General features: G+C 39.7%; 1 protein-coding gene across 1 annotated transcript in view; it reads left to right on the top strand.

Annotated features, from left to right (window-relative positions):
* Window positions 1–6,611: 6,611 nt before the first annotated feature.
* The window catches only part of LOC104537069 (potassium voltage-gated channel subfamily H member 1), a gene marked incomplete at its 3' end in the record, with an annotated part of 39,556 nt that continues 23,061 nt past the window's right edge, over window positions 6,612–23,106 (top strand). Inside the window, exons 1-3 of the mRNA XM_010179849.1 lie at window positions 6,612–6,727; window positions 6,974–7,080; window positions 17,555–17,683. Of these exons, the coding sequence (XP_010178151.1) occupies window positions 6,705–6,727; window positions 6,974–7,080; window positions 17,555–17,683 (259 nt within the window). The remainder of the gene's footprint in view (window positions 6,728–6,973; window positions 7,081–17,554; window positions 17,684–23,106) is intronic.

Below are 23,106 nucleotides of genomic sequence, written 5' to 3'. Positions count from 1 at the left end.
AAATCGGTGTTCATTTTCTGTAATGATTCAAACTGAGTCACTTGAGATTGTTGGTTTAGTTTGTGTCTCTTTTGTTATTTGTGGTAAGTATGATGAAATGAATTTTTAAATAATTCTTTTTAGCCTGTACTTGCACTATGCTCTGGTGTATACCTGATGGTGTAAGTCATGTTTGAATAAACCATGAAATGCCTGCATGTAGTAGATTGTGTTCGTGCTATAGTAGCCAAGGAGCTTTTAAACCTGTTTTGGTTTCTGTAAAATAAATAATTATATAACACTTCTTTTAAAAGACATGTAAGCCCAAATGAACCTATCTATAGGGTTTTATAATACGTTGTTTTGTATTAGAGTGAGGCTACAGCTTAAAATAATTTGGTCTCAATATTAAGGATGTACACTTTTGAGGCCACTATAACATTATTCTATAGGGGGTTCAAGTTGTTCAATGGCATATTTAAACATTGGCACACTCCCGCTCTAGGAATGAATACAAGGAGATACTGAGTGAATGTGTGTATCCACGTAACGCCATTGACTTAAACAGAATATGTGTGGAAGAACAGAATTATGTCCTTTTATTCTACCATGTGAGTAGTCTTTCAGTCCTTTGAGCAGCTCTGGACTTGCTTTGAATGCAGTTACAGCATTTCTGTTAAGATGAAAACTTGGTTAGTTCCTGTGTGTTTCGTCCCTGAAGTGGGAGCCTTGAATCTTATGTAAGCAAAGGTTGAATAGATGCTTGAAATTCAGTTTGCCTTATTTGTACTGATTTAGAGGCATATTTTGATCTCAGAAGTTCTGTTTGAACAATGTAACTGATCTGTGTGACTAAATGCTGCTGTTTTACTTTTGTCAAAGCTAAGGCTAAACATAAGCAAAAATTCATACATACCTATCCTTTGCAAATTGTTAAAGCAAAAGCACAACGTGAGCTGTGTGACTGTAGCAATTTTGACAGGCCTACTTGTAAACAAAGTTCTATTTCCATGCATTGTGTTCCTTACCAAAATTGAAACCATCTCTTTTCCTTCCATATTCAAATGATGCTACTTGTAATGCAAAGTTTGTAAATACCAGAATTGTTTAGAAACTCATCTGCCTCTTGTGCTTAAGCTCCAGGATACAGTCTTTAATCATATGGCACTTACACATTATTTTTGCCTTCTGCACATTTCCTATGCTGGCTGTGACATAGCACATAAGCTGCTTTATGCCCCACTACTAGAACAGTTGCTAAGGAGGCTGTATCCCCCACCCCATCCTCAGTGACTATGGGTAGGGTAAGAAATCTATTTACTAAGCAGTTCTTTTAGTTCTGCTGTAGTAGTAGTTTGGTAGAGGTCTAGGTTTGCTCCACTGAATATCCGTGGGAGGGGTTGAAGGCATGCTAAAAGAGACCTGCTGGTTTCAATAACCAGGGTTATGTCCTCACACAACATAATGAAGGCTGTGGTCTGGAATGAAGAGGCAAATTTCTCTTCTGTGGGAGGCTGATGGGAGAATCAGCAAGTTTGGTGAGGAGCAGGTCTTTCTACCACAGCGAGCCTGATTCTCCTTTCACTGATAGGGGAATAAATTAGAAGCCAATCTTTTGAGTTTTGTATTTGTGTGATGACTGTGGGAAAAGATATTAATATATTTAAATGACATTTGTGCCTGGCGCCAACCTGAGTACACTTTGGGGGGGCTTTGACAGACCTGCATACATATTTGAAAGCGCAGTGGGCATAAGCCTCTTGTTACTAGGGTCTGCGCTACAACTTACTGAGCAGAGATTTCCTCTTGGTTGCCTCTGTGTGCTGCTTTTGTGCAGGCGGCAATGTGGGAATATGTCTGGCACTGTTCTGGGAATATGTTTGGCTGCTGGTCTCTGACCTTCTGCCTGTGTGTCCTAGAAGAGGGCCCATGTGTCACTGAAGGGACAGGGCAGGCAGAACTGATGTGCTGGCCTCAGCAAAGAGGTGAGGGGCTCAGCTTGATGCGGTCCACCTTACAAGAGAGGCCAGGATGCTATGGATGTGAATGTGCAGCAGTGCAAGGGAATGGTAGGGAGGAAGCATATCAGTAACTTGCTCCATGCTCTTTGCAAGGAGGTAACCTCTCCTCAGTCAGCAAGTCCTGATCAACTACATGTCTGTGAGGTGCTTCTTGTCCTTTATCAATTTGGAGGTTTGAGCTGATGGACTGTTTCAGTTAAATAAAGCACTATATGCAGCTACAAGATTCAGTAGATACAGTAGTTTGGTTAAAGCTGGGTGTTCAAGAGATTTGCTGTTGCTGTTGTTAAAGGATCGCTGTTATTTGGAAAAACATTTTCTGATTCTTCTGCAATGGAGTATTTTGTGCGTAGAGAAAAATACTGGTTTCAGTGACTGAGCAAAATCCAGTCTTGCATTTTAGAAGGAGTTAACTTGTTTTTCTTACTGCTTTGAAGCCACTGTGACTAGTTTTAAAGTGATAATCCATAACAGCTCTGACATTTGCGTGTGTAAAGGCTGACGTGTGGATATACTGCAGTGAACAGAAATGACTTGTGGAAAATGCAGGTTAGAAAACACAAAGTTGAGCACTTCACAAAGTAGCCAGTGCTGCAGACCCTCATCACAGAAGCCCTTCCTACTCATGCAGGTAGTTGGGCTGCCTTTGAGATGCTACAGCTCTTACTTATTTTTCTGCAGCATAACATGCTCTGTGCTGCACTTTTATGTATTTCTGTGCCTCCCAGTGGTCTTGCTCAGACTGTACCAGATGCAGCACAAGCCAGAAGCCCAGGTCTTTTTTGCTATGAGCCCACCCTTCCCAGTTCCTAGCTTAATTCTTGGAGCTGTAAGATGGGCCAGTGATGCTTACAGCTTCTCCTTGGGTCGGACAATACTGCTAACCCAGTTGACATTGTGAAACTGATTTCCTGATCAGGGAATCCTTTGAGTCCTTTCAGAGAGGTGCCTCAAGTCACTAAATAGTTTGACTACTGCAGCTATCACATGTACATTTTACCCCCTGTGTTTGAAGAGAGTTTAGCAGTGGATTTCTTTGTGGTCTTCCTCTGACCAAGTGCTTTCCCGGCCCTGTTGACCCACTTGTGAGTCCCCAAGAGGCTTTGCCTTGTGATGCCTGAAGAGTTCACTAGAGCATCCTTCATGCTTGTTGTGCAACAAAGCCACAGCTGTTTCCTGGCCTCTGGGACCCTGTGTCCCTACAGATGGAGAGGCAATACTTGCCTCAGTGGATGTTATTTAATATTTTCTTGTGTTAGAAGCAATTGTTTAACAGATTTTGAGCTGTCTCCAAGCAGCACATTGTCAGGGATGTCAATGCAATTGAATGTAAATGATAGCAATGAGAACAGCCCTTCTACCTCCAGGTTATCTGTCAGAATAAACTATGCAGGGGAGTTATAAGTGGGAGTCCTCATTTTATGCTGTGTCTTGCCGGTGTTTGCACAGGCAAAATACCGTTGTTGGAGACACTCCGCCAGAAGAACTGCAGGCATGCTCTCCACATAGGCACAGAACCACCATTGTGTCATTGTTCTGTCTTTAAAGAAATCTGGGAAGAGAAGTGAGTAACTGGAAAGAAACTCCTATTTGTTTCCAAGACTCTTTCTTTGCAGATGCTGGGGATTCCACTCTGTGGGCTGTTAGGCTGGAGTGAGTTAAAAAGAAAATAAGTAGGTACAGGTATTTTAGAAACCACCAAAGCAGATCATCTCTCCCTTTGCAGCAACTTTGGGAACTAAGGAACTGATCATTTTGAGCCTGGTAACCTCCCAAGGAAAGCTAGCAGAAAGTAATGGTTTGGAAACCTCTTTCCTGGCCTGGCAGTTTGGATGGTGCTATGCTAGAGCTTCCCTTGGCTGCCTGGCTGCTGTGCTTACGGGTGCCAATGACTTCCCTGCAGACTTTCAGCTATATGGGGAGTTCCCAAGCACTGGTCCCTGCAGGGCATTTTTTTTGGATCTAGGGATCACCCCAGGGCAAGCACCAAAAAAGTGCAATTGAGCTGGAGTAGTGAGCCCAGAGATAAGTCAAGGGTGTGGTGTTTACTTCAGAGAATGGGTCCAACTTCAGTATTTACTTCCTGTGTGTTTGTCAGCTATGTAAAGCCTGGATCAAAGAAGGGGGAAGATGCATGAAGTGGGAACTAGCTAGAAATGAGACACACAAAACAGTGCAATCATCAGGCCCTCTGACTTGCTCTTTGAATTGATAGATGCCCAAGTTTTGCCTTTAAAGCTTTGTAGGTCTTTTAGCTTTGTTGTAACTCACAGCTAAACCCAACCTGGACTCTCCAAGAAAGCATTCTGTTTCCACCTTCCAGAGAGGCTCATCCAATGTAGACTAACAACATTCCTAATAGGGATGCATACAATACAACAGCCAAGTCACGCTGACTTAAAAACTCACATGGTGAGCATGTTGGCATCTGTTCTCTTTGGTAGCTTGATGATTAGAACAGTCATTCAGGACCTGAAATGAAAGCTGAGCTTTCACTGCCCTCACGTAGCCCCACATCTTGTTGGAGAACACTGAAACTGCTAGGATGTTGGGAGGAGGGAAATATGCGCATGTTCTCTAAGAATCCTTTGGAAACTCTGTCAGTCCGAAAAAATCAGGCTTCATTAGGCCAAAAGATAAGCAGGTGGGAATGTGATTCTTTAGCTCCTGCAATAATGGCAAAGAATCTTGGGTATTGTCTGTGAAAACTGGGCTTATGTTAAAATATTAGGTATTGTAAGTAATACAGAAAAGGGGAAAAAAAACCCCAACCTAAATATATTATCTTTTAAAATTGTTTTCCATAGTTTCATGTAGCAGTCTCACATTTTGGTGCTTAAATCTGCTTGTGGACCTAGTGCTTTGCTTTTTCCTATGGAAAGGAGTTAAGAGCACTGTCCTACCAAACAGAAGCATTGCAAGGCTAGATGAAATTAGAATTAGTGCAGTAATGGTCATCAGAAAAGTGCCCTATATAACTTCTGATAAATAATCTCTTTCTTTAATTGAAAGACAATGTTGAGGTTTGAGTGTGAAACACTGCTAAAGTTAATAGAAGCTCGTCGAGCTCTTGAGGAAGTAGAGAGAAGGATAAGTTACCTTCTGAGAACGAGAAATGGTGGGAAGGAGTGTATGCGTGAAGAAATAACACCATTCAGATCAGGGCAGGACCTGGCCTAGCATTTGTATTTGCATATTTTTTTGTACTTCCTGATGAAAATGTAAAAATATCCTAACGCAGTGCAATGCAGTGTTTATAACAGACACTCAAAAGCACTTGCTCTAGCAATGAGAAATGACTTGGCTTACTTATTCATAGGAAGGAGTAAAAGACATGTATTGTTTTTGGAACAAAGTGCTTCAACCAAGGAAAAACCATGGTATTTGAAAGAGGCTGTGAGAAACAAAGCAGTTAAAATGTCCTGAAGTTATACTACTGGTGTATTTCATTCTAAAGAGTGTATAAAGTTACACTTAATCATGGTCATGGTATTGGGCAATGGATTTAGATAGCTACAGGAATGTTTTATTTAAACCCACTTGAGGTTTGCAACTGGATAAAAGATTTTGAAATGGAAAGTTAAAATAAACAGACTTCTTTGCAATTAATAGGTAAAATGTCTTGTTTGTGTCTCTTGGTTGCAGGAAGCATTAGTGATGGCTATGTACTTTTGAGCAGTTGGGGGTAGATCCTGAGAAGCAGACAGAACAGTGGACTCCCTTAAAGGCGACCCTTAAATATGGATGCCTCTTTATCTCATGTGGCTGTCTCGCCTTTCTTTTTAAAAGCCAAGGGGTATTTGCAGCTGCAAAAGGAGCTGCCATCTCCGGCCTGCCTGCTGAAGCAGCAGCACTGCTGTCTGTCTTGACACAGGTGTAGTTAATTGACTGCACAAGAGCCAAAGCAGTAGAGAAATAATTTGGATATGTTCTTAATTTTAATGAGATATCAATGATAAAAAAAAGTAGCATGCACAGATCCACTGAGAATGGAGATGTGTATCCTGTCAGTTTTTCTTACTTACTGATTGAAAGTCCTTCTGGCTTGTACAGCAAACAAAAAGTTCTTTCTACTGGTGTAAGTACTAACCTTAGTTGTCTGGTGTCTAGTTTGGAGCACTGTGCCATGCACGTCACACGAGAAGTATTTGAGCTTGTGTGGCCAGCAGTGAAGGCGGTATTGAGAGGAGCCACTGTGTCTACATTCAGAGAGGAGGAATATTACTCATGTGCTGTTTTGGCTGTGTGTAAGAGGCTTCACATTCAAACCGGGTGTCATGGTGGATCAATGCACGTGGGACAGAGGGGAACAGTTTGGTGAATCTGTCCTCAGTCAAGAGACGAATTTTACCTGCTTAGCTGCCATGTGTTTAATTTGCATAAAACCATCCTCTTAAGCTTTGCATGAGTAATTACTATTTTTTTAAAGTAAGATTTTACATAAAATTAAAACCAGGAATAGTCCTGTTGACTGCAGTGGGAACAGTACCTGGGAGATACTGTGCAGGGAGCGAAGCAATCAGGATTGGGTCCTGAAATGAGTATTTCCTCTAATGCAACAATAGCTTTGTCTAATGCCTATCTGATATGCTCTTTCAAACAGATACTAATTTCGTCTTGGGTAATGCCCAGATAGTGGATTGGCCCATTGTCTACAGCAACGATGGATTTTGCAAGCTATCAGGATATCACAGAGCAGAAGTTATGCAAAAAAGCAGCACCTGCAGGTATTTGAGAACAGATTTATTTTCTGTTAAATAGCTTGTAGTGTTGTGCTTGCTGCTTGAGGAGAAAAGTAATCTGTTTATTCCAGTTTTGTCTTTTATCTCCTGGGGCTGCATCTGTCAACTATGCTTTCCAGGTGAAACAAAACCAAAGAAGAACTATTTCTAAATAGATCCTTTTCACATTGTAAACAAATGGCTTTGTGTCTTTGTCCGGTACCTGACTTGAATTTCTCCTTTTATTTGCAGTTTTATGTATGGAGAGCTGACAGACAGTGATACAATTGACAAGGTCCGGCAAACATTTGAGAATTATGAGATGAACTCCTTTGAAATCTTGATGTACAAGAAGAACAGTAAGTAGTTGATTGGTTTGTTCATTAATGTAGGTGTGTAAAGTTGTTTTAAATTATATTGTAAGCTATACAAGTGTGTCAGCCTGGAAGACTGTGCTATATCTAGGGCTAAATAAACCCCAGTTCTACCAGTTGATCTACAAGGGAGAAATGAGAACATTAGGGATGAAAGTCACTCAGGGAGGCAGACAAAGCTCTCTAATTTGTTTTGACATTTAGAGCAATTTGTGTGTGATGCTTTAAGACAACACTCAAGATTCCATCAGCAATGGTAATACACAAGCTAGGTTTGTGCAAATGCTTTCCATTACAGAGAACATACTTTTTCAATTTTTAAAAATTTGATATAGCAAAGCTAGTATTCAGATGTAGTTTCAGAATAAAAAGAACTCATCTTTTATTTTAGAAGCTGAACTGCTTCTGATATTTTCAGATGAAATTGTCCTTTGTTTTGGACAAGAATCCCTTAATTGACATATAATTTTTTCCTGGAAATTTCAGTCTGTCTGTAACTGCACATGTCAGCAGATGAACTGCTTGCCGAAAACTTGTTTCTCATCTAGTGTGGACTGTGTCATGGCACAGTTATTTTCATCTACTTAATGTCACCTGAAGTGTAAATACACTGTGATCTTCAGCCTGGCCAAATGTTAAGCTGAAAGTCTGCATTCTGTAACTTGCTTTCTCTTAACAATTAAGCATTAAAACTGGTAGTGTCTGTGTACAGGGGAGGGTACCTTGCAGCAGCGTCCAGCAAGCAGCTCCTTCTCATTACAGCTGTGATGACCAATTTGATCAGTTATGCATTAGTGGGCATGGGGGATGACAACCACAAAATATAACGTAAACTGCTATCATGTAACTTTTGACAGTTAACCTCACTGCTGCTTTGTTTCTTGTTAGAAAGAGCAGTTTTCTGGGGAAAGGTTGTCCAATCTATCTGTATGTGCAAACCACTGGTATTTCTGTTGAAGTGACCAGCTAGTACTGATGGAGTTTGGTGAGAGAACCACAGGCAGTTCACAAAAGCTAAAAGATAATACTTAGGTATGCTAGTGCTGATCTGTGGATGTGTGAAGCTGCTTGTTTTCTATCAGAATGAATCTGTTCTTCTAAGAAGTGGTGGTGCCAAAGTACATGGAAATTTTTCTGATCATCTTTTAGAGAGAAAAAGAAAAGCCTCAAAAGATTTTTGCTTCATTTCTCTTCTAGTCTTTTTCTTCTCTTTTTAGCCTGTTCAAAGCATCATGACCTCTGACTTGGTGCCATTGCTCAGGACTCTTCTGGAGCATAGCTTTGCTGGTCCAACTAATTTGAAAAGCTATATATGCTATCTGAATGGCCTTGCTTCATGCTTCTTTCCTTCTAGTGTTATCTGCCTCCAATGTTTACTTATTTCTTTATGCTTATTTCTGTTCCTAGCTCAGTGGCCGTAGGAACATCGGCAGCTTACATCTATGCATCCAAAGCCAAGTTAAATTAGCTGCAGTTGTGGGATCCAGGAAGGTCTGGAATTCACTCTTAGTTAACAGTGATTTGGCTATGCAGCTACTTTTTCTATCATTGCTGCAGCATATGGCCTGTAGTAGAGCCTGGGGCCTCTCTGTCTTTTATGCAGATTTAAAGCAAGGTAACGGTGGAGTGAGGAATGTTTCCTGCCCTGCTGTGCACTTCCCTGAGGAGAGGCGACCTAGAACAAAGTCCAGCTGTGCTGAAGCTGTGTTGTGCGACACGCCAAATAGCTGAGCTATGATGGTTCTGCTGTGTGCACAGAGGGTCACAGGCAGGGGAAGAAGAAAATCACAGAGCTTGCTTTTAAGCTTAACAAAACACAGTGCTCTTATGTTTGTTAAATTTGTGGCTTTAGAGGTACCTTAACTACTGATACAGAAACTGACTAATAACACTAGAGAGCTGTAACTGAAAAATTCCAATAAAAGGACATCCTGGAGCTTTTTCTCAGAGTGAGTCACATCATAGAAGTACTCAGTCTTGTTTACCAGTCATTTAGCACCCAGACTGTTAAGTGGTCTTGCCTTTGTGGTCACTTTACCTCTGCCTTCAACTATGGCAGTTCCCTGCTTAGACAGTGAACACGATTGGTTTCAACCTACTTTCAGTTTGGAGGTTTTGGAAAGGACTTTGAATTTTGTTAGACGTATTTTTTCCTGTTTTTTGGGTTTTTTTGTCTCTCTTCTTCCCTTGTTCTATTTTTCTTCTTCAAATTAGGCAGCAAATTAGACAGGAAATCGTTTTTTGTTGTTCTTTACCTGTCCTCTCCTTCTCTATAAACTAACAGTCATGATAAATAGCAAGTTTTTCTTCCATTTTTGTGATGTGGAATAACTGGGACATTTTTCCACAGCCTGCATGTTTAATGTACTTCTAGCTCTTTTAACAATACTTTTAACAATGCTATCCTTGCCGGGAGAAAAATGGAAAACAAAGCAGCAGTTTCTAGTTAACTATGATGTTGCTAGGGCAGATCAATCCTCATCTTGTATCTTTATAAGCAGCAGTCATTTCTCTTTGTCTGAGTAACAGTTATGTCCTGATCTTACACTAGACATGTCAACAATACTTTAAGACATTTAATAACGCTACTTGAAGTGATAGGCTTTTAAAATTTATTTTTTACAAGGCACTCTCTGTGGTGGTGACCCAGTGCTAGTGTTTACTTGGTTGCGCTGTAAGAATATCCCATCTAGATGTTGATAGGTACAGTATATCCACCAGTTTTGTCACAGTTCACAGTATCACCTCTGGAAACAACACAGGCTGTAGTATTCAGGAGAATGATACAATCTTCTGCCTTCATCATGTTTGCATTTATGGATACCATCTCTACCCTGGTTTCCCCTTTTCTGACCAGCCCTCCCACCATCCAAAAGTGACTAACCTCCCTTTTTCCAGAACCTGAAGTTAAGATATGGTTGAGATTTAATGTTTTCTTGATCTAGGCCCTTGGTTACTTATGTGATGAACATTGTTATTCTCTAGAAGAGTTGCTTACTAGAAATGCAGAGCTCCTTTAGGATAATTGGAAACAATTGAAGCAAGCTGGTGCACAGCCACCAGATTTTTGTTGTTGTTGCTCTGATGCCATCCTGTTGCATTCAGTGGGGATTCATGGTCATACCTGGAAGGAGACAAAGTGAAAGCTTTCTTTAATCTGGACTGCAAAATGACAACAGGCAGGTTGACAGTAATTTCATGTGAAAGCTTCAATTCCATAGTTTGATTAGATGTGAGTGTTCAGTGATGCTGGAAGTATTGTTAATTTTTATGTGGGAAAATCTCAAAGCATTGCTAAGTCTCACTGAAATCAGTGGAGTTATGCTAACTTACACCAAGCAAGGATACGGCCTAATGTATTAGAAAATATTTTGTATCTAGTCTTAGTCATGTCTTAGCTTGTTTGAACTGATGCAGCTTTAAATGTCTTGCTTCTTATGAGAATTTGACAGCCATTTTTTAGGTTTTTACACTTCATGGTCAGCCTCAGAAATTAAAATCGCTGAGTAAATTAAACTTGGACTTTCATCGCCTGGTTTTCAATCTACAACATAGGTCTGGGTTACAAGCAGCGCAAAAGCAGGCTTCTTCTACATGCATTTTTTTCCTTTATTGCTGAAGTAATTTTTTGTAAGAATGTAAATTTACTCTCTTCTGTCTGCCTCTGAAGAACTGGTGCACATTGGAAATCTAACCCCCTTTTCTATGCAGTACTTGGTCTGCATCACTAGGTGAATATCTGAAGTTTCAAAGAGCCTTCAAGCATCCCCTGTCTGAGCAAAGACATTCCCTTGCTTACTGTCTGCAGCAGCGCTACAGAGAGCTGCAAGACACCTTTTTTCTTTCTTTCTTTCTTTCTTTTTTTTCTTCTTTTTCTCAGAGGTTTTCTACAGGTGAGGCCAGTGGAATGGCAGCAGCCAAAGGGTTGGCTGTAGGTAATTCTTTTGCACACTGCAGAATGGTTCAGATAAGCAGTAGCTCTTCTCTGAGTACATGGTGAGAGTCCCAAAGCTTCACTTTCAGTTTGTGCTGGGGTTCACTTCCCTAGTTTTCTGGGTGCTTGAATGTTTAACAAATTTAATACCACAAATGTTTGTGTGGAGTGGGTTTTTTGTTTGTTTGTCTGGATATTTTTTTAGCCTCTCCTTCCCCCATGGTGTATTAGAAGGCTCTTAGATGTCAAAAAATGACAAATAAGCCCAAAACAGTGATTTAGCAGCTTCTTCGTACACTTATCTTTGGGACCTGTGGTTTCTACAGATTTAAAAACCAAATAAACAGCAAGCCCATCCTAATTTATAGAGAGCAAAATTCACTTCGGAGTGGTAGGCCTGTTATTGCCCACCACTGGGGAGAATTTCTCCTAACTCTTATTGGTTAAAACCATTTAAAACCATGTATATCTTTGTGTCCTGTGCCTCTAGTGTCTGCAGATGGAAACCTTTGGTACATAAATTGCTAAACCAAGTCACTGCGTAGGACCAAAAGAGCAGGAAAGGGTGAGGGTGTTGGAGTAAACTGACATGTGTCCTCCTGAGCCTCCCATTGAAATCTAGCTCTATATTTGTCAAGCAGCATGCACACCTGCATATCCTCTGCTGTGAAATCCATCTGTGTGAGTTCAGTTACCTTCAGAAAGGTCAAATCAAACTATTTTGGATTCATAAAACTCATAATTTCCATTGATCTCATCAACTTCAATTGTGTTGCCAAGCGAGACCTGCTGTTATCTCCTCAGACATATGCAGTGCAACGAGACTTCCCAGTAGTGGTCCTTAAATATTTTACCTGGGGTAAATGGAAAGAACATTTCAAGACTTCCCTATGTCAACTACTTCCTTATACTCACTTTCTGTTCTTCAGAGAACTGAGAGTCAGGTAAACCATATCAACACTGCTGTTCTCCAAGGGTGTGCGTTGATCCTTTTTCCTACTGTGTTGTTCCAGTGTCATAGGATAACCCCTGTGTGCAGCAATTCCATCTTTGGGGACTGAAATTGATTCTTCTTATCTTAGCTTGTAAAGATCTGACTTTAGAAGCACTAGCTGCCAGAGCATAGCAGCACCAGATGTGGAAAACATAAAGGTAACAGCTTTTAAAGGGCTGGAAATGTATTGTAAAGTCTCTTATTATTGGCACAGAGTGGTGAGCTCCTACGTTCTGAGTTGGTTTGTTCTCTTTCAGTGCACACTCTCTGCTGGAATGTAGAGTTTATAGGAAGACCTTTGCTCTTTATCTTGCATGGACAAATGTCAGAGCCTTCTCTGTGCTCCTAGTTAAATCTGTGGGGCTTGCTGAACTCTTTCTCATCACACCTAATCAGCTGGTTTGCTAATTTGATATTGGACAAACTATTCCATCTGTGTGGAACAGAGAGAAACAATCTCATACTGAGTACCTGCACGTAAGTGAAACTCCAAAAGAGGTGACTGTAATGGTCAGCTGTGCTCTTTATGTAACTGAAGTCTTGCTGTCTGCATTGCTGCATGTAGGAGTTGATGGAGACGCAGCACATACTTCTATCCTCTTCATTTTTGTACTGCTTAACTGTTTACCTTCAGGTCAATACCTGTCTGATGGCTGTTTGTCTGAGACATTATTAAGTGATGCAGAGGTGGTGCTGCTTTGAAGAAACTTGCCCCATTCAGTAGGGGCAGTGAAGACATCAGCTGAATTGTCAAAATGTGTTTTTTTAATTGTATTTATAAATGAATTTCAGTTTACTTTGTGGAAAGAAAAAAATGTTTATTGCAGTTTTATTTAAGCAATGCACTTTTTGTAGTTTTGAAACACAGCTGGTAAATTGACCTGTTTGATTAGATGATTTAAAGAGTGCACTTAGACAGTGATTTTGATATTCATTGTAGCTTATTTTTGTTTGACTGGAGGGAAAAGTGAAGGAGGGTGTCATCAGTATCTGCAGGGGGAGAAGACCTTTAATGAGGAATAAGGAACAGACCTTTAATGTCTCATTCACTTTGATGCTATGAGAGTTTCTGAAGGACCTCAACCACAGTTAAACAGCATGTTAAATGCTGGTGTTCCTGGCAAGAGACTGAACATATCACTGTTGAAATACACAGGATTGGAAAAGAGGAGAGAGAAGAGACAGTAGTATTTGTGTTATAGATGGGGAATTGTAAGTTGTGGAGACATTTGCTGTGTGTTAGTCTAGAGCAGATTTGGCATCTGAATCACGTCTCTTAAAATTGTCTTGCCTGTGCTCAGGCCACTGAAGACCATTAAGAGCTGCCCTTATTAATTCAAGAATTAGCTACATAACTTTAGTACCATGAGATGGGCTGGTCCTACAGGATACTGTCAGAAATTAATTGTAGATTTTAATTTCTTCCCAGTTGTTCATGCTGCCTCTCCACCAGCTTTGAAGTGAGATTCCCTTTCCTAGCAGGATTGGTCCTATGCCATTAGACAAACTCTGGATTCTTTCACTGTTGATTCCAACATGGCTCACGAGTGTTTACTTCTTTGTTTGTGCGTTGGCATTATCATTGAACTTCACCAGTGAGAGTTTGCCAGGACTGAACACAAATTGTAAATGAAAGTAGATGTATTGTTGGAAACACTGGTAAACAGTCTCTGCGTGGCTGTACTTCAATGCAAACTGGGGGCATATGGGAAGGTTACTCTTGTTTTTGCAGTGAGAGCTCTGAATAACCCGTAGGCTGAATCTGAAAATCACATTTTTCACTAAAATGGCCTTGTTTGTGCCTCTTGCCAGTAGTGATTGTCTGGCTGAGCAGGGACATCCGTTTTGACACCAAGAGTATAAGGGCTGCCTGTAGGAGGTTGAAATTCTAGTTTCCGACCTGATTTATAAGTGGTTTATAGTTTAAGCTTTCCTGTTTAATAGTTAAGTAAACTGTTTAAGGTTTAAAAAGTAAAATCCTTCTGATAATTAAACCAGTATGCAGGAAAAAAGGCTGAGCACAGCCACATCTTGGCTGAGCCTTTCAGTGTGTTCCCACAGTTCAGATCCCAGTTCTGCTATGAATGAGCTCCTGGTTGCAAAGCACTGTGGAAAGTGCATGTAACTTAGCACTGTGACCACTCATCTCATGATTATATTTGTGTATCCACTTGTCTTCTATTCACAAAGGAGATTGAAAAGATGGTGGGAAACTCACTGCAGGGAAAAATACTGAATACTGTTGGAGAGGCAGGTACATGGCCTGGCATAATTTTCCATCTACTTATTTCTGTTGTTATTGTGTAAATCCAAAACTGAAAGATGATTTACACAGACCATGTGTGCCACCTTGATTTTATGTCCTACCCTGGAATACACCCTGTTCATGGCATTCTGAAACTGAAAATTATAGGGGTACCTAAATAGTGACAGTCATGAAAACCACCTACTTTTAGCTATCAAAGACATCTGGTTCTTTCTTGTTGCCTGTGGGGCATATCTCTAAGATCTACACTTGGTTCTAGGTAAAACAGTGTTTTGTTTTCCTTTTTACTATAAATAATGCAGCAGAGGAGTAGGAGTTAAGGGATTCAGAAGGTGAGAACCCTGCTGATATAAGCTCCTTGCCCTGCAGCAGCCTTCTACAGGTTATCAGGAAGTGTTTTTCCTCTTGCTGCATTCAGAACATGTTAGAAAAATCTTGCAACAACATATCATACCATAATCATAAAAATATGACAGCATGCATCTGACAAATAGCTGGAATAAGAGGGTGAACTGCATCCTTTCTGTTCCTGTGATGTGTACAGCATCTTCAAAAGCAGGGTAATAAGTTTTTATAGCTGTGAGAGGTAGAGATGAAGCTGAGAGTGTAATTCAGCCTCAGTGCTATGAAGGTTAATGTTATGAGCAGCACATAGCAGAATGGCTGTAGCTTGAAGTAGCAAAACAATACAAAGTGTTTTTAAGGAGGGGAAAAAGATCTCTAATCAAAAAAGCAGGTGCATGTAGATGGAGATCAAAAAGAAAGACTGTAGATGGAGGTCCTGGCTGATTAAAAAGTTGCAGTATTAGTGAAGAGTGTTGAAGTGGGTAAAATAAAAAACAATTAGTCACCAAAGAGTCTGTGTAAAAGTGAGATATGGATTTGATCAGCCTCAGAACAGTTCACAAGTGAAGATGAGGAAAAACAAGTAAGTAAGAAGAAATGAAGGTAGGCAATTTTAGGAGCCTCTGAGAAAGGGTGGTGTAAAGAGTGTCACTGTCTTGAAAATGGCTGTTGGCTGCTTTGTGGCAGTGTCCTGTAAGCTCATTAGCAAGTTAGTGATGATTTTACTGGCGCAATTACTTTGCTGAATCTTTTGCATTTAGCATTTTTGTTTGCACATACGTTATTGGAAGGAGTTGTTCAGGAATGCTAACTCTTTGGAAAAAAAATAATTATATCTATACATATATTGACACCTGAATGCTTTCTGCCATGCAGGCATGCTCCAGAAATGCCCACCAGTGATTCCATCTGGATTTCTCTGCTTTTTGAGCAGGGGCCTCCATGCATCATATGCCCTGCTGTTTATAGAGGTGGCTGTACATATGGCATGGAATCTTAGCCAAGGTTTGAAACTGCCTGTGCTATGCAGGCACAGTTGGGAGCCTTAGGAATTGAACTTCATTTATGGAAGTTGTCCATGGGCCTTGGAGGTGCCCTGACTTTCTGTAGCCAGAGAAGATTGCTAAACACAGAGGTTGGGAAACAGCCATGTGAGGCACTAGTAGCAACAGCCTCTGTTATATTAACATAGTTGGAAAAAAAGCTGGCTTTGCTTGCTTTGCTGAACAGTAACTTGTGAACTACCTGAGGTTTCCTTGTGAGGCATTGAGAGTCAGGAAGCACAAGTGGCCCTTGTTAGAGCTAACTATTGCATCAAATAGACCATTTTAGTACTCTCGCTAAAATACTGAGCAATTCAGGTGAAGGAGAAGCTGATCTCTAGCCTAGAGGAGGGTCCTGTGCTAAAGAAAGACAATATATAGTCTTCTAAGATCACCCTTTCTAAAACAGACTTTCTTGCATGAGTGACAAAAGTTACATGGAGTGCTGCTTATTCTGACTTTCCCATGTAGTCAAAACCCTGCTGATTTATAAGTCTTATATTGGCCCCTGGTATGCAGACCCTTCTCTCCAAGCGTAGCTCACAAGGGATACTCAAGAGAAATGTTGTTCACAGCAAGCAAGCTGAATCCTTTCATTGGTTCTTACTTCTTATGCCTGCAAAAGCAACAATGAGTTTTTTCATTACCATTGAGGATATAGGGACAGTCTGAAAACTCATGTAGAAGCTCCCTGCAGGCCCAGGGCTGGTGACCTGAGAGTCCCCTGATTGCCATGTACCTCACAGTTGAAGGAGCCATCTTTTTATCACCAAAGTTAAGTCCACAGAGTGAAAAATGATCCCTTCAAGGAGACCATGTTATAACATTCAGGAGCCAGCTGCTTTGTTTGAAGCCCTCCAATAAACCTATACTTGAATGTCATTAAAATCAGTGTGGTGACTCCTGTGAAATGAGAGCAGTAGGCACCATCTTGTAACATGGAACTTCACTGCTGTCACTAGGGTCTTTCCAGCAGCCTCAGCAGAACTGCCAGAGATACAGAAAGGCAGGGCTGACTGACAGTTTCTCTCCTCAAGGTGATCTGTGTGGACAGATGTCAAGGAAAATTGACAGCAGCATCTGAAGGTCATTATCTGGTATAATATTTTTCTGTCATGAGCAGGTTCTAGTCTCCCAAGCAGTTTTTGTTAGCAGTTTATCTACTGCAGTAGTTAGAAAAGTCCAGTTCTATGCCATACAGCTTACTCTCATCTGCAGCCCACAATCTGGTCCTGGTGACTTGTTCTCTCCTGAATTCAGTGGAGTCTTGCTTCACACTAGAGTGATTGTGAGAAGGCTCAGGATGAGGCAAGCTGAAAGGCAGCTTGCAAAGGACTTCCCTTGCATGGGAGGATTTGCAGGCTAGGCCAGAGCCCCCAGAGTCTGGGTCTTGAAGCTAAGCATAGGCTGATGTTTTTAGGGGATGGTGCTTCCTGTTTGCAGAGATATATAAGGTAAATCAAGCTGGTCATGCTTTTGAGTTGAGACTCCGTATTATGGTCATGGTTTGGGCACAGTTGGCCTGTTCTCAAGTTGCACAGAACCAGCAAGACTGTTGAGTGCACCCTTTGCATGTACGTGGGACTCTTCTTTCAGCAGATCACAGAGCACTTCATAAAGTTCAAGTATTCACTTTGTACATGAAGCCCAGACATAGTGAGTGATTCCTGAGGGTTGCAAAGCTAATCAGAGGCAGAGCAGAGAAATTAACTCAGACTCTTGTCAGCTGCTTTGTCATTTTCTCTAATAGGTGTTTGCAAAAAAACCAACATTAAAGTAACATTTACAGATGTCTGATTTTGAAGTGCAGACATCTAAACTAGCACATTTACTGTTCTGCCTACCATTGACCAACTTTTTGATATGTTTGTTTCCAGGAACACCTGTCTGGTTCTTTGTGAAAATTGCTCCAATTCGAAATGAGCAGGATAAAGTGGTTTTATTTCTTTGCACTTTCAATGACATAACGGCTTTCAAGCAGCCCATTGAGGATGATTCATGTAAAGGTTTGTCTTTTTCACAATTATATATTTATGCTGCTTCTGTTTGTTTGCCCTGGTCTTGAAAGAGATGAAGTCCTGTAAATACCAAAGCCAAAGAATTAGATGTTAAAATAGCTTGTAGCTATGCCACCAGGGACCGCATTTGTGCAAGGAATGGTTACTGCTTTCTTAAGCAAATTGGCTTTGGCCTGCACTGGAAAGGGTCATTGCTAATGAAACCACGAAGTGCTTCAGGAAGCAGAGTTTATGTAGCAAATAGGTGCTGCTCTTCCTTTTAAATTCATTATTAATCCAATCTTCAGCATAGACTTCGAGGAGTTACAGTGTTGCTAAACAGCTTCTTTGATGTTAGAGGGAACTGGAGGGTCTTGGGCCCTGTGCAAATTGCATGTGACACTATGCAAAAAAAACCTGAGGAATTAACTCTGTCTGAGTCTAGCAGAGATCTGAACAGTTTCATTCTTCCTGGCTTGATGCTACTTACCGTTATTATGGGATTCCTTATATCAAAGTTCTGGACTATTTCCTTTAGCATATGTGAAGAGATTTCCGTCATCTTAAGTTGAATCAGGTTTAAGCTGTCCTGGTGAGTGAAGTAGCATTGCTGTGTTTTGCTGTTAACCCTTTGCTGAGTGACACCCTGGAAACCTGGAAGCAAACTCAGCTGTGCCAGCAGCATAAACTTGTGTTCAGATCCTGTCAGTAATAGACATTTTGTACTCCTATGGAGATTTAGAGACACTTGCGTCCTCTGGGGTAAAAAAAAGACGTAAGTTCTCCTGTTGTTTGCATTTTTGTACTATTTAATAATATTTGTAGTATTAAATTAAACAGGAAACTTACTGTGAAGGTGAACTGATTTACATTTATGCTCACAATGTTATTCTTTAAAAACTTAGTTTCTCAAAGTGGAAACACCTGTTACCATGAAAAAGGAAGTACAACCTTGACAAACATAACTTCTTCCAGGCTATGTGGGTTATTTTTTTCTTTTTAATGCTATTTGTCTGGTTCTTCATTGCTTTAATAAAACTAAAAAAATGATATCTTGCCGGAAAGGTTGCATCTACAGTAATTTTTTTTCTCTGCCTAGTGGTCTTCACTATATTCTGATGAGAACGGACAGCAAAGATAAATCTACAGTATTTACTTCAATGATGCAGTAAAGATGGCTGTCATTTATTTACTGGGAGTGAAGGCCATTGCTTCATTTAATCAGTTGATAAGCTGGACTTTCAGTCAGTGGTGGTAGCTGTGTCTATTCTTTTTGCTTTCACAGAAGATCCTTAATGTGATAGTGGTATGCGCTCTTGTGAAAGGAGTTTGTCCTTCACTTTCAACACAAGGAAACACTAACTTTTTTGTTTTCAAGCAAAGTGTGTTGAAGGGAAGGGACATTTTGTTTTCCCTAAATCTCATTTGGATCTTGAAATCATGCTGTTCTTATACAGTGACCGTGATAATTCTTAGCAGTTCCACATCTAAAGCAATATAAGCACTAAACTTACATATAAGTGCACCAGCTTACAAAGGAGTTAAGACAATAAGTAAAATTTCTTTATCTGGCCCATGGAAACTGTCTAAGTGACTACCGAAAGTTGTAGACAGGACTGTACATATTATTTAGAGGCCACTGATTCACAGCTCTCTACTCCTTCCCTTGAGTGCTATGACTTTATGTACAGAAGAGTTCATGCACTAAATGAGTCTTCAAAACATCTAAAATTAGTAAAGTTGCACCAGTTTCATGCTGGTAAAGAGTTCTCTTTTGCTGTATACACAAATCAAACATGATATAAATGAAAGGGAACATTCTGTTCTAATTCTTAATTTGTGTCCTACACCTTTCTTCTGTAAGTTACTTGCTATAGGCTAGCTTTGGAATTTTGTTGCATGCATCTCAGGAGATGATACTGTATCAGTCGCTTGATGGCTAGATAAGCGATTTCCTGGAAAAGAAGAGCTGATTTGTCAGACTCTTAAAGAATTTTACATGTATTACCATGTGTTTAATATTAGATCTCATTGTGCAACTGTATACTGTGGGGGGGGAGAAAAGCAGATATGAAGCATTAGACAATTGTCTGCAGTGGGCTTTAGGATTCATGGAGGGGAAAAACATTTTTGGAATATCTATAGAAGGTAAAATTATATTCTTTTTTTCTAAGAATCACTGCTGTTACAGACCTGAGGTTTGAAGAGGTCATATTCTTTGTACCATGTACAACATTGCGTAGGAATTTTGTAATGTGCTTTTGAAGTACAGCAATTTTCACAGGTGTGTTTCTTGTGTTCTAAAACTAAATGAACACCCAATCTGAAAACCTAAAACTGTGAACTTAGAGATTTTGTGTTTAATTGGAACAACTGAAAACTCATTACTAAAACAATATTTTTCCTTCTTTCACCTTCAGCTTTCTTTAATTACTTTTCTTTTATCATGTTTATATGTGAAATCTGTTTCCAGTGCATATGACCACTTAATATGTAATAGACTGCCTGCAAGTGCAGGTATTTTATTAACATGTGTGCTATTTGCATAGGTGCAGAGTGACATAGCATAAAGCATTTGAGTTTTTCAAAATCAATTCCTGTGTGTCTATGCAGAGAAAAATGTTATGCAATACAAGAACACGGTCAATTTAAAGAGCAACTTATGTGTCAGGCTAAACCTGCTTAGCTGTAGTATATCTTAGTTTTCTATCACCTGCTGGCAATTTCAAGCATGATTGTACAGTTGCAAATGATGTAGTGACTCCTTGAGTGAAAAGTGTTGAGCTTTAATGATAGATGTTTGACTTGTACACAAAAATGAATAGGCATCTTTTACCCAAAGGTGACTCAGAGCTGGAAGGTTCCAGTACAATTTTTCATTCTTAATATTTTTTTATTAATAACATCAGACATTGAAATTGATGAAACAAAAGAAAATTTCTAAAGTTCTGTAAGAAGTAGACTTCTAATTGTAGTCTCTTTGTTAATTTTTTCAGATAATTTAGAAGATATTTATTTTATGACTGTCATAGAAGTTAAGTAAATTTGCTTTTAAATGCAGCAGCTTTAAAAATAGTGCACTCTAAATAAAGCAACTTAAAAATAGTGTTTCCATGATGTTGATGATATAATATTTTTTAAACAGCCTCTTTCCGCTCTTTCCCGTATGCTTGCCCCTTTGAAAAAATCAGGAAAAAAGGTTTACTTGAAGTAAGCAGAATCAAGCTACAGCATAGCTATATTTGGCTTGTGAAGTGATAGGTCACCTTCTTAGCTGAATTTTAGAGTATATGCTATATTTGGAATTCATGCATTTTGTCTGTATATATCTTTTTGAGATCTAACACAACAAGTATAAGATATTTGAGAATAGTGTGTAAAGTGGAATGCATCACTTTATGAAAACAATAATTTATGTAGACGAACAGAATCTGTGCTTGCACTCTGAGTAGCTAGTAAGAAGTTTGCGTGAACAGACTTTGCAGGTATTAATACGATGTGAACGTATCCAGATGCATCTATGCTGCTTTATAAAAGTTTGTTAATTATGCCTTGCATCCTAATTTTTGCTTTTGATAATTTGTTTTTATACAGAAAGGTGATTAAATTCAGCATTAATGAGTCATATAGGAGAATGCTCTTAGCCTTCTAGCTATTGTAGCCTCCTGTGCTTTGTAGCGATCATCAGTTATCATCTCCTCTGCAGAAAAAAGCTTTTTCATTTTGCAGCTAAGCTGTCCTTTGCATCATGAGCAGGGCTGCACAAAAAACAGTATTTTCATTGCCTCCTCCATCTTAATTCAGAGAGAACTCCAAGTGCTTCCTTTTTTTTTTTTTCATTTTCCTTTTTTTTTTTTGTTGTTTCTGGTTTGGGTTTTTTGTTGTTGCCGTTTGATTTTTTGTTCTGTTTTTAAAGATGTATTTATATGAGCAGCGCCAGTGTTTGAAATACTTTGATTAAGTTATATTCCACTTTCACCTAGATGAAATGTTTTCTTAAAAAAGGAAACAAATGAAAGGGAAGTGGTGAGTGTATTAAAAAACTCTAGTATGCTTTCACAGTCCAGATGGAAAAAATAAGACTGTTTTAGTCATGATGTTTCAAAGGGAGCATTTACATTGCTGAGAGGCATGATGGATATAAGCAGGGACCTTTAATATGCAAGAAAACAAAGGTGGTTTGAGGGGAAGTGAGAATCCTGACTTACATTTACACAGTTCTGTATGAACAATAGACCTGTGACCAAATGAGCTTGTTCTCTAGCAGGCAATGGCTCCTTGTTCTAGCTCCAGAGGCTGTTTAAGTCATGGATCAGCAACTTGGTAACAAGGGTTTTGCAATTGCCACAGTTTCTAATGTTTGAATTTACGAGTCATCATGATCAAACTGAGCAAAGTGGTAGGAAACATATAACTACCTACAAATAAATAATAAATGTTGTGGTGGATTGAGTATCAACAGAACACACTCACCTGAAAATACAGAAAATTTCTTCAGTTTAAGAGCATTATTAAATGTAGCTTCATCCCTTAAAGAAGAGAAGTCTTGATGAGTTAAACATCATATCTCACATGTTTATTTCAATGCCCTGTTTCCCCATGAAACAAAGCTCAGGGGACAGCTTTTTCCCTGTTGTAGGCATCTTGTCTTCTTGTATGTTTTCAGAAGCAGCTTTTATTCAGCTTTTTACAATGAAATGGTGGAAAACTGAAAGCATCATGGAATGCAGGAGAGTTGAAATCAGTGCTGTTAATCTTGAAGGTTCTTCATCCTTTTGAAGCTGGAGATGTTTTAGTGCCGTCTCATTGCTTTGTCCCTTCATGATGTTTTCTGCAGAACCAAACAGTGGTTTATCAAACAGTGATAAAAATGGGTTAGAATCAAAGACAGAGACACAAGCGAGCACGACCATGGGGCTGGCATCCAGCTTTGTTTTGTTCCTGAAGTGCAAGCTGCCTTCTCTGCTATGTGAGGTCTTGTCTGTTTGAGGAATGTATACACCTGTGTAAGAGGCTACTAGAGTCATTAGATTTCAATTGAATTTATATTTTATCTATTTCTAGAGGAAAAGAATGGATGTAGGCATATACCAACTATTTGCGTTGAAAGACAACTCCTAATCTGTGTCACCTGGTCCCTTTGTCCTAGCAGGACTAACATCAATATATTCCTACACCATTCTGAAACCTAGTTTCTGGTCTTGAAAATCTCCATCTTTTTCCTGTAGTCAGCTCCATGACTCTTAGAATGTAATGCTTATGTTCTCTCCTGTGGCTGAAGTCCATTAATTGACCTGTCTGCACTGGATGAATATCTGAATTGCTGTAGGCTGTGTCTGTCAGGCTTCTGGAATAAATTCAACAGGTACTGTTGTCTTTTCAAGCAGTATTGAAGAAGTTATAATTCAATACGATTAGTCCTGGCATTCTCT

The sequence above is a fragment of the Mesitornis unicolor genome, unplaced genomic scaffold (genome assembly GCF_000695765.1).
Source record: "Mesitornis unicolor isolate BGI_N332 unplaced genomic scaffold, ASM69576v1 scaffold202, whole genome shotgun sequence".
NCBI lineage: Eukaryota > Metazoa > Chordata > Aves > Mesitornithiformes > Mesitornithidae > Mesitornis > Mesitornis unicolor.
This window is presented reverse-complemented; position numbering and strand designations above follow the sequence as displayed.